Here is an 11,888-nt window from a genome sequence, read left to right on the forward strand (position 1 = left end):
GCCTGTGCTATATTTGCATCCCGTCCAGCACAGTCGTATATATAATAGTTCTCCAAATCTTGCAAATCCCACTCATCCGGCAGTGCAGCAAAGCTCAAGATAAACATTCAAAATATTTGGAGAGATTAAGTGCCAGATGACCCGCATCTGCCCCCTCACCTCTTTTAGCTCTTTGCATGAAGTGTTATCTGACTGAGATGAAGGAGTGTTTATGAATGGAAAGAAGCTCGATGAACTGAGAGAGAAACGTGAAAAATTCAGCTGCTGGCAAATTTGACTGTGGACTTTGAAATTTTGCTAACTTGTTAACCTGTTTGTCACAAGAAATACATTTTTAAAAAGCTACCCGAATCAACCCAGTGCATGCCCCTCCCACATCATCTAAAGATAAATTCTTGTCATGGCAAGTGGATAAATCTTTCCAGTGTTGCCAAAAGCCAACTCCCGCACACTGAAAATCGAGGGGGATATTCACCCAGTGGAGAAAATCTAATTAGTGACAGATAACAATAATATCCATCTGGCCCATCCCAGTGAGGGTCCAGACTTGACACTCAGCTCTAATGCTGTGTGAGCGTGGATTGTACTAGAATCAAATAATTTGTTTGTTTGTGGTCACTTTTGTAAATAATGTTGATCAACTCTAATTCTCAACCCTGCTGGACTTACCTCACAGACACAGCTTTACTTTGTCATCATGTTCACTGTACGTACAGCTGTGTTTCTGTATGTGTATGTCTGTGTGGATGCATTTGTCTGTTGCATAGTTCATACACACTACTGTGTGATAAACTGTTGCTTTGCGGTGTAATACATTTCGATTTGTTGTGTTAATGTTACACTGTACTACCATGCCATAATACAGTTGGGTTTTGTTTTGTATCTTCCAACTTTGGATTTTTTTTTTTTATATATTTCCTTTCATTTAGGTGAATGCCATATATACACTAAACCACCATCTTCTACGCATGTAATCTAAGCAGTGTTTGTTATGCAATTACTTAGATAGATATTAAACATTTTTTTAATTGTTTCACTTTCACCTGTCACTTTGGGGCAGCAGAACAAGCTTTAAACACAAAATTGACATATGATCACCTAATGAAGTTAACGTGGCTAGCATGTTAGCAAACAGTGGCCTATATATACATCAAATAGATATAAAGCAACATTAGGATTCATGCTTCTGGCCACTAAAAAAATGTAGGTCCAGTATTAACCCTGTTTTTAGCTTTGTTTTGTCTCCACGAACTCCTAAGAAAAATATCTGCCTCTTTAACTGATAAATGCTCCACTATGTATGCCAGCTAGACACCAACTTTGTCTTTCTACTGTTTGGTTCTGAGGAAGTAATACAGTACAGTACGTCTTTTGCCTGCTGCTTCTGGAAACAGGAGCTGATGAGAGCAATGAGACTTAACCAAAACATTCAAGTTGCGGTCTATAAAACCAAACCAATGAGCTGAAAGACACTAAAAAAATCCTTAGAGCTGAGATGAACTGAAGGGTTGAGGGATAATTTTCTGGGTTTAGTCACTGTGAGCAATACCTTTCACGTTGCACATAGTCATTGGACCCCTTGTCAATATCAAAATATTGTTCAGTGCAGCTTTAAATGGAAATATCACATAAAAAAGGATTCATATATATCTTAAATCATGCTAGGGCCATGTAAAAACTACACAACAGCAGACACAGAGAATTATGCCCCACTATCAGCAGTCACCTTCCAGTGGAACACACAGTCCCAGGAGCTCGCCTTCATGTTATCAGTAGTTAACCAGCATAACCCTACCCCATACTATAGATAAAGTACAGTGTTCTCTAGGAGAGAAGGACAGATGGACAGAACGAAGGACAGGCTGCTTGGATGCAGGAAAGCGATTATGGTTAACAGGATTACAGTAACTGTGTTGGGATGGCTACAGCTTTTTCAAACGCGTCTGAGAATGGGGAATTTCCTGTCAGGGAGTATTTTGGGAACTCCCACATTCGGTAGCAGCTGAGCGCAAGGTCTTTTTTCACAGACAGAGGGGGGAGAGAGCTTTTTCTGCTGTTTCTTCTTTTGTCCATTTAAAGTTTTTTTTGTGAGTGTCCAAGGAGTGCATGTGTTGCCCCCTCTTTTAGCCTTTATGTCGTATATCATAAACAATCCTCTGACATTCCCACAATCCCAAAGCAGAGATAGGAAAAAGTTTGTTGTGTTTTTTCTGTGTGTGTGGTGGTGGGGGGGGGGGGTTGTGCACATTTTGCATGCAGAGGGAACAATCGGTTACACTGTGTGATCCTGGTCAGGAGAATCCATCTTAATGAGCATATGAAGAAAATAGACAAAATGAAATATCTGCCATTAAAAAAAAAAGTCTGTTGTAGTTAAATGATTATTGGCAATAAAGTTAAGTACTCAATGGTATTTAAGTTATGAATCATCAAAGATCTGTAATTATCTAGAACAGAATCACGTGTGTGTTGACATATTGACCTATGAACTTAAGTCAGAAATGGGTTTTACAATGAAACTCTTCATACAAACAATAAAGAATGAAAGAAACATGGAAATCAAAAGGAGTCTTGGGTTTAACATCTGTTTTGAGGCTACTGAAGAGTGAACGAAAAATGTTGTGTTGCAGTGATGTATGCATGAGTGGAACATTAATGTGATATTTATAACCCAGAGACATTCTAACCTTTCTCTACAGATTGGAGAGAGGGCAGAGTTCCTGAACAAGTCGGCACAGAAAAGGTAAAAACATAACTTATGCATTATCCGCCACCTGAAAGTTTAATTCCCACTTGAGTGTCTGCTGCCAAGAAACTGAAGACCAAATGGTATATAATATTTAAAGTGATCCCATTTTTTATGTACTGTATGCTAACTGCTTGCTTTTGTCCAGCAGCACAGTGAAGATGTCTCATTCTCCTGTGGTGTCCAAGATAGACAACAGGCTGGAGCAGTACACCTCAGCTGCCCAGGTTAGAATTGATTCGACTGTAAAAATGCAAAATTGCTGCCATGTGAAACATTTGGCCTGTCCCATTTGGGATTACAAGACACCAATGCGTGTCACACATCAAAAACATAACAAGACATCTTCCAGGAAACCTTGTACAAAACCAGTAAGAAGAAAAATATCAGTCATGACTTAACATGTACTTCTATATATGTTTTATTTTATGTACAAAATTTCAAATAAATTGTGCACTAAGAAGCAGAAGATAGAAAATAAATGCTACAAGTAAATAGGTGCTAATTCTTTGTGCACCATTCATGTTTTAAAAAAATATTTATTTTTTTATTATCATAATTTGTGTTTTAACCTTAATAAACAAATTTGCAGTGATAGCCAGATAATGTGGCCTAAGGTCACGTAATTTGCTGGTCTTGAAAAGTCTTAAAAAGCCTTGATTACAAAGGCCTTAAAAACAGTGGCCCAAAAGTGTCCTGTGTAAGTGTCCTAAACTGTTGAAACACAGGCAGTCAGAATTGGCGTGTCATGTGGCTTCCTCATGCTAGGTTTTCCCTTCTTCCTAAGTCCTCCCCAGCATGTTTCTCTGTTGATTTAAATATCCAAAGCAACATAGCAACATTTCTCTCTTTCTTTGGAGACATATCAAACACTCTGAAGGAAGTTGTCACTGTTATTACTAGTAAGCTCATGTGGGGTTTTTAAAAAAGGACAGGAGGATCTGAGATTTGGTCAGAACAGCCATCCACTGCTATTCACCAGTTTAAACCCACTGCTTTATCTCAGCAGAGAGAGAACAAAGAGTCTCGATCCCCTCGCTCTGGAGCGGTGGATCTGCCCATGGTCACCGACAGCATACGGAACATCAAGAGCATGTGGGAGAAGGGCAGTGCGTTCACCTCGCCTGGAAGTGGCGGGAGCACATTCAAGGTAAAAGAGTAAGCGGTGGATGATGTAAGAAAGTCGGTGAAACTTTGTGTGTGCCTGTATGACTTGAGTGTAGACAGAGAGAGAGAGAGAGGAAAGAGCCCAATTCACTGGCACTTCCTGCATGGCCCTGTTGCCGATGACGACCAGGCTTAGCTGACCTTTGACCCTGTCCAAACAGGAAGCAGCTGTGATGAAGACAGGCGTGGCAGGCCGCATCAACGACTGGCTGAATAAAACCCCGGAGAGTGGCAAAACTTCAGGAGGAAGGCCATCGGTAGGTCGTCACCGTAGCAACCCCTGTGGCTGCTGCTTGCAAGTGCAGTAGATGTACTATACAGCTCAGGGCCCTATAGAGAAAAAAACCCAACAAAATGGCAGACACAGCTGTGTTGACTGAATTGCATTATCTTTAGAGTCATCTTTATATATTAGTATATTAGTATTAGTTATTCTTTAAATCCCAGGATCTACACATCTGCTTTAAATATCCTACATTTTTTTTGGTGCTCACTGGTTTGAAGTGGGCGGGGCTCAGTTGGAACATTGTCATGTCACGTACTTCCACGCACCAGTCAAGATTTAGCAACATTTGAATCAGAGTCTAACAGCTGGTGGATTGTTTGGACACTTGTCACTCTAATCTGGCCAAACCACACCCACTGAGTGCGGAAAAGCAGATTACTTGAGTTCTGTTAAACTCCTATAAATAATACTTAAAAATTCTAGTTTTTTTTTTAACTTATTAGTTAAACACTTCTTATTAAATTGTTTACACCAATCATGAGTGTTTAATGTTATACAGAAATAATGTTTCCACTTGTCGTTGGAGTAGAGACAGAACTTGACACGTTATGACATTTACTGTGTTCAAAACCTTTCAAACTCTCACTTATAAGCAAATTTGTTTTAAGAATTCAGTAGTCAGTCATGCATAGGAACAGTGATCCTGTAACATCTGAGCTGCATACATTCAAGCACACACTGTTTACCCTAATAATAAACGGCAGTATACTCTGCAGTATTATTATTATTATAATAATATCAGTATTACTGCTGGTCAGGTTCTTTACATTGCATGTTTTAGAATCATTTTCAATTGATGCAGTAGAAGCAAGTCAGGTTGTCCCTCTGCGTGTTTGTGAGAGATTATCTGTCTGGCACCACCTGGTGGCCACTAATCAAAACAACTTGTGAAGATCTGAGCTTGCTACAGTCCAGACTTACATCTGTCATAATATCTGGATGCAGTGCATGTGGATATTTTAGATTTGGCATCAGTTTAGCATATAGTGTCACTCATACAGTTTATCTGAAGCTTATCATAAGCTTTGCTAGCTTGTCAGAAAGCAAGCTTTTTCTCTCGTGCTCATGTATACGGCTTCATGCCAGTGCATCCTGCCACCCTTCACTCCTTCAGTACCTATATTTCACCCAAATATTTATGTTGGAGCGTTCCATGCTGCAGATTATGGCTTGTGCTAAAATAAGTAACACCCAACAGGAAAGAGTGAGGGTATGTGAGATGAAACTTTGAATACAAATATCTAGAAAACAGAGTCCAACAAGTGATAGCGTCTGTCAGCCTTTGCTCTCATTCCTCAAGCTCTCTGTCGTCCTCCTGTCATTCTTCCCATTACATCTCAGGTACTCTGCCGATCCCACAATATGAGGACTTTTTTCATATTAACTACAAATACTGTGCTCTCTGAGTGCCGCTGGTATGATGCTTTATGTTTATCTCGTTTTCTGTCTCCCTCTCACAGGACCTGAAGCCTGTTGACGTCACCAACAAGCGGAGTCTATGGGAAAACAAAGGCGCCTCTCCAACCAAGGTAGCTATTATTAATTTCAAACCATCCTCTGTCTAATATCAAGAAAAAAGATTTGTAGGGTGATCAGAGTATCAGTCTCACCCACCAGGGAAAATCCAAGTGAGCATTACACATCTGGAGTTTCTCCACATGAAGTTTTAACTATGCCATAGTGGTTTGTGGTCTTGGAACAATTTTCTGTGGTTTTTCATGGTTTTCCAGTTGCTGTCAATCAAGACAACATTCTGTCAAAGACTTGGTGTAATATTTAAACAATAATATTAGACTATTAAAATAATCTCATGATATTTTGACCCTGGTGTGGCAGCAATGGGAGTAACTATCATTTATTTTTGTTTTGTTTTAAAGAACTCTCATAGCTAGTTGACCTCACCATTAAATCTGGAATAAGCCTGGAGAGGTAAAAGAGTAACTTTTCCATGTTTCTTCAATGCGCCTATCACACAATGACCTTAGATGCTGCTGTCACACTGTTGGCTTCTTTGCTCTCTGTCATTGGCAGGGATGTGCTCTGTTTTGCTTTTGTTGGACACTACTGCCTATTTTGATCAAAATGATAGTAGATATCAAAGATTTTCAGTCCAAAACGAGACACTGACAAATGGGCATCTGTTAGATTGAACTTATCGACTCTCATAGCTCTTTTACACACCAAATTCACATTTAAGAGGATGTAATTATCTGAATTATGTAAATATTGAGCAATAAACAAAAACTGCTTTCCAAAATGCTCATAAAGCAGTTAGGAATTAAACTCCATTACTTGTAAAACATGTTTGCCAAATGTTCTAAGTGTAGTGAAATAAAAGGAACAAAATGAACATATCAACAAAGCTAGAGTAAAGCCAATTTTAAAGAAGGATTATGCTGTTGACTCCATTAACACCCATAACTTGTAAAAAGCCGACTCAACAAAATACTGAAGATTACAGTTCAGTTTAAATTCTGTGTCGTAAAAACCTTGTGCGCCTGTTGTCCAACCGCGGGCTGAATGCTTTTCACAAATGGCTGTATCACATCACTGCTCCTTCTTCTGACAACCACAAATCACTACTCTCCGTCCAGCTTCACTTGACTTTTTATTTCCCTGATGGAGAAACTGTTTACAGCATTCTTTACAAGTAAAACTCCTTGCTGAGTTTGCAGTTTGACAGTTTAAAATAACTGTTATCACTTCACATTTTCAAACAAGTGTGACTAAACCTGGCATGAATAAATTCTTCTCTAAAGTTGTCTCCATGGATGAAAGTGTGTTTGTCGAGCTGCTCAGTAGATGTGAAAGTCCACATTTTAAAATAGAGTATGACAAGGATGTCCTACCTACCCACTTACTTCCCTATAAACTTTCCTTCCTTCCTACTCTGGTAGTGATGTGTTCCTGTGGCCAACAGCTGCCGAGCAGGCCGGGGGCTGTGGTCCACTACAGTGAGTAGTGGGGTTGGAGGGCACCAGGCAGTGGTCTGCACTGACGTAAAAATGGCCCTGGACAGGAAAGGTAGCGGTTAGCAACCATGTCATTAGTTAACCATGCTATGCTGTGATGTCAGGGAAAGCAAGCGAGCGGGATGATGATTGGTGAGGGGCATCTGGATAAGTTCAAGAGTTTGCAGAGATGGAAATGTTAGATCAGAAGTGAGCACTTGCTGCTTTGACTGGAAGCTTTGCAGGTATGTTTTTCCTCATTTTCGGCATCTTTGCTGCTTTATTACCTTCCTGTCTTTGTGTCTTGCAGGTGGCAGGCAGAGGGGAGACCAAATCAGTCGCCAACGGTGAGTTTTTACAAGGCACCAGAAAAGTATCGGCTTGTAACTGCGGAGCTTGTGAATTTGTGTGCAATCAAACATACAAATGGGTGGTCAGGCTTGTGGGCATGCACACTGCAGTTGTCAGGTGAACTTGTGGTAAGCCTTGTTTTTAGTTTTCCCGCAGTGCATTTTTTCATTTTTCTAATTGGTTTTTAAGAAATAGACAAAAGAGAGAAATACAGGGGATTTATTCTTAGAGATTTTAACCCGACAGTGACATTATGCTTTTACAAGCATGTAGGCAGCCTACTTGCCGCCAGCATATAGTTGTAAATGTAAGGGGAAGTTAGACACACATAATCCCTCACTGGTTTCCCACCAGTAAACATTTCCAGTATTGTTTTTTGGGACAAATGAGACTGATGGCCGAATTTTTCTTCTCCGAAAAATACAAGTGAACGTCTCCGCAGACCTGTGTAGAAGGTGTTATTGGTAACCATATGTAACAGAGGCTTGCACAGGAAACTCAACAGCGAGTCGTGTGGATGTGCGCGTCAGTCAAGCTGATTGGTTGATTCTACTTCTGTCAGGACTCAAGTTCCAAACGGAGATGAAAACAAATTCAATATTCCTAGTATCCAAGTATAAAAGAAACCACCACATAAACGTATCCGGGCAACCACTGTGCGGAAGTATAATTCCAGCTTGAAGGTGTGACCTTCTCGTTAAGTGTGTCATGATGTCAGTGGCTCTTTGATTTATACAACACATGCTTCCCAAAACCAATAACTGGCCCTGTCGTATCCTACCCTGCAGTATTTTTCAGGTTGCCGTTTGGCCTTTGCTCCACAGCATTTCAGGATGCCACTTAAACATTGCTTGCTATTTTAAAATCAGATCTGAGTTCAGCCTCCTCCTCCCTTTGTTCAGCATCCTACACACATATGCACACACCAATTTCACCTCTATAAACCCACTCAACAGCCATCTCGACGCCACTCAAACCTTTCAGCTTTTCCTCTCATGTGCACGTCCACCTCTGCTGCTCAGACCACTCCCCTGCCTCTCGGAGTATTAGAGGCAGTATTCCTGCCAGGTCGGTTTGTCACATTAATAGCTGGTATGTTGGAGATTAACACAACATCAGAGTCTGACTCAGAGGGTGACGGAGGCTTTGTATAGATTTTGTGTTTCTCACTAGTAGTTGGCTGCAGGACCTTACAGACATTTGACACCACATACAAGTTAGCAGCCCCACACTTTCCACATGCTTGGCTCTGATAGAGGACTACTAAAATAATGTTCACCATTTTGGAAAAACTGCAGGTGGAAATTTAACTCTCACTAAATTTACTGAATTTAGAACAATAACTTTTAAGTAAGATTTGATATGTAATGTTATTGTCCACAATAATATATAATTTAGAGTACACAAAGTTTTAATCTGTTTTCTTCCCTAAACTTGTCAAAGATGCAAAAATGTCCAAAAACAATTCCTGTTACTCTGTATTTTATTCAATCAGATGCATCTGTGGAGTATCCTACTGTAAATATTTTGCAGTGATGTGGCCTGTTTTGGTGCTTGGGTTTAGACCATGAAATGTGGAACAAGACTGAGCCTCCAGCCATGCTAGCAGCTCTGTAGTGCTCAGCAGTGCTTTTTGCTAAACATTGAAATTGACATTAACAATGTTAACATACTGATGTTTAACAGGTATAATTTTTACATGGTAACCATGTTAATTTAGTGTGTTAGCGTGCTAAAATTAGCCAGTGGGTTTTGCAGGTAGAGCATCTATTCATAAACCAAAGTATCGGACAAATTGAACATTTAACCTGATGATGGAGCTAGATGAAAAGTTAAGGGATGTTTAAAGTCATGTCCTGAGGGGGACATGAATGTCTTTTCCAAATTTCATGATAATCAATCAAATAATTATTGTTATATATCACTAAAAACACACAAGTCAGTATGATTCATTCACTTGGCACCATGACTTTCTGTACAATATTTCATGGCAGTCTTTCCAATAGTTGTTTACATATTTCAGTCTCGGCCAAATCTTTGGACCACACAACGTTACCCTTCCTAAAGTCAGGCCACTAACATGACTAAAAAATATAGGTAAATTTAATATTTTTGATGTCCCCAATAGTTCTCAGAATGCATATTTAAAGTCTGATTTTGGGTTTCTGCTTCCTCCATTTTGCCAGTCTCTTGGAAGCAAGGCATCCAAATTAGAGCAAATATTTAATGGAGTCTGGCTGAATATAAGGTGGGTTAATCTAAGCAGCAACCGCAGCAGCGCTACAGGCTAAAAGACCTGTCAATCAACACCCCTCTCAAACACAGTCTTGTCAATGCAATAACAATCTTAACAACTGCAACCAACAAACATACTGAAGCAGTAAAATTATTGAGATCCTTACTTGTGGGGGGGGGGGGATACTTTTTGGAAAGAGCTCTGTGTCTTTTCCAATGAGTTGTATACAGTCAAAGTTTTCTTGAAGCCAGCATCATGGAGCCTTTTCACTGCATGTTGACTGCAGTTAACTGCATGATCTAAGCTCTTCACTGTGGTGTCTGCTGCTTGGTTTGACCTTTTGTGTCAGAAAGTCAGAGTCATTAGCCAACACCTGTCTGCATACTTGTCGTGAAGCCGCTGATAGACTCGTTTTGTGTCTTTCACCAGGGATGGGGCACTAATGTCTTGAAGAGGCCGATAAAAGCTGGGGACCACGACAATCCAAGACTCTTCCTTTGACTTTGTCTTAAGAACCAAATAATGACCACACTCCCAAGAGGGACCCCAAGAAAACGGAAGGACAGGAGAGATGCTGTCCAAGCACTGTACCGAAACAAGATCATATTTTTGTACGGTTGCCACGTATAGTGCCTTTGCACAATGATTTTTGCTTTCTAAAAGAAACCTTATGCTGTGAAATTTGGACATTTGTATTTACTGTTACTAATTACTTTATTTTTACAGTCCTGCCAGGAAGTAAAAAAACTAATTAAATTTAGACTTATCTGTTGTACTCCTTGCTGACAGTTTTGATAGAGACAGAGTAGATGAGCTAAAAGTTTCCACATTCCAAAGAGATGCGTGAAATCAGTTCTCTCCCTCGTACAGACAATTTTCCATCTCTTTTTTTTAATTTATATTTAAAGCAAAAGCTTCACACATTGCTATTTTATTCAACGTTCACCAGTTCAGGATAGAAATATAAGCACTTCTAGAATTTAGCTGATTTCACTTTTATTATGTCTTACCAATAGTGCAGCAATGTTCTGAGTAATATATGTTAGCACATGTGATGTTTTGAATATGTCCTATCATACTGTATCGTATATAACATCTTTATACTCATAACAAAAGGTATTTTTGCTTTTTTGTATCCAGAAACTATTCACCAACAGGCAGTTAATTTTGGAGGTGATAGGAGTGTTGAATATTCAGAAGGCCATTATGATTTTTATTATCCTTCATGTTATTTTATTTATGTTTTAATGTGTTTTGTTCTTTTCTATTTCTAGCTGTTTTTGTAGCGTTTATACCTGTTTGATCACTTTAAAATCTTCAGACATTCCTTTTAAAAAGCAGTTGCACAAGGTGCCTTCACTGCTTAAAAGCTGTAGGTTTTATAATGTAGGAAATCAGCAAACCAACCTTTTTTAATCTACCTTTAACTTCTTTTTTGCCTCTATGCACACTTTTATGCTCAGCAATCATTTTCTAATTGAGGGCATACAAAGTAAAATCAGGGTGCCTAAGCATACAGCAAGATACTAGTACAGTACAAGGATATTTACCACTATGTAACTCTTCTGGCCTTATGATTGCAATGACAACATTTATGACAGCTGAGGTACAGTACATAAAAGCCTCAAAGCAACTAAGTATGATATTACGACTTGTGATTTTCTTGTTTATTTTTCACTAACATAGTCTTAAGTAGCGCCTTCCCTTTCAATAGTCTTTGCACGGCACAAGCTTTGACTAGCATATGAGTGGTTTGCCGGGGCATTAAATTGATCCATATTACTGCTCAAAAGTCTGACAATCACATTCCATGGCTCCTGAAAAGAGCAGGGGAGCTTGACCAAAATATTTTTAAGTGTGATTTAATGTGACATTTATGTTTTTTAATACAGTGGTTTCATAATGCTGTATTGTTTTTTCTACAACCTTGTGTCCATTTTATGTTTTTTAAAATTCTTTTACTTCTATGTTTAACCAGACACTTGTTGTTTGTGTAGCAATAAGCCTATGCAAAACACACTCTCTGTAGTCTCTCTAAACACTCCCAATGTCATACAAGGGGGCAGTTTCCAACTGGATGGATGTTTAAACTATTGTACCCTTGACTCAACAACAGCAATAAAGACATTGAGGTATTCAATATTGTTAAGT

General features: G+C 39.3%; 1 protein-coding gene across 9 annotated transcripts in view; it reads left to right on the top strand.

Moving 5' to 3' along the window:
• The window catches only part of cald1a (caldesmon 1a), a 61,717-nt gene extending 49,840 nt beyond the window's left edge, over positions 1–11,877 (top strand). For 3 of the 9 annotated variants that reach the window (XM_040145135.1, XM_040145180.1, XM_040145144.1), the window contains 7 exons: positions 2,700–2,743; positions 2,895–2,973; positions 3,753–3,896; positions 4,075–4,170; positions 5,660–5,728; positions 7,461–7,497; positions 10,167–11,877. In XM_040145135.1, coding sequence (XP_040001069.1) covers positions 2,700–2,743; positions 2,895–2,973; positions 3,753–3,896; positions 4,075–4,170; positions 5,660–5,728; positions 7,461–7,497; positions 10,167–10,180 — 483 coding nt within the window. In that variant the 3' untranslated portion in view covers positions 10,181–11,877. Of the gene's footprint in view, positions 1–2,699; positions 2,744–2,894; positions 2,974–3,752; positions 3,897–4,074; positions 4,171–5,659; positions 5,729–6,076; positions 6,129–7,096; positions 7,224–7,460; positions 7,498–10,166 lie in introns of all 9 variants that reach the window. The other 6 variants (XR_005708890.1, XR_005708889.1, XR_005708887.1 and 3 more) reach the window with 6 other exon arrangements.
• Positions 11,878–11,888: the final 11 nt, after the last annotated feature.

The sequence above is a fragment of the Xiphias gladius genome, chromosome 2, assembly GCF_016859285.1.
Source record: "Xiphias gladius isolate SHS-SW01 ecotype Sanya breed wild chromosome 2, ASM1685928v1, whole genome shotgun sequence".
In the NCBI taxonomy this organism is placed as follows: Eukaryota; Metazoa; Chordata; class Actinopteri; order Istiophoriformes; family Xiphiidae; genus Xiphias; species Xiphias gladius.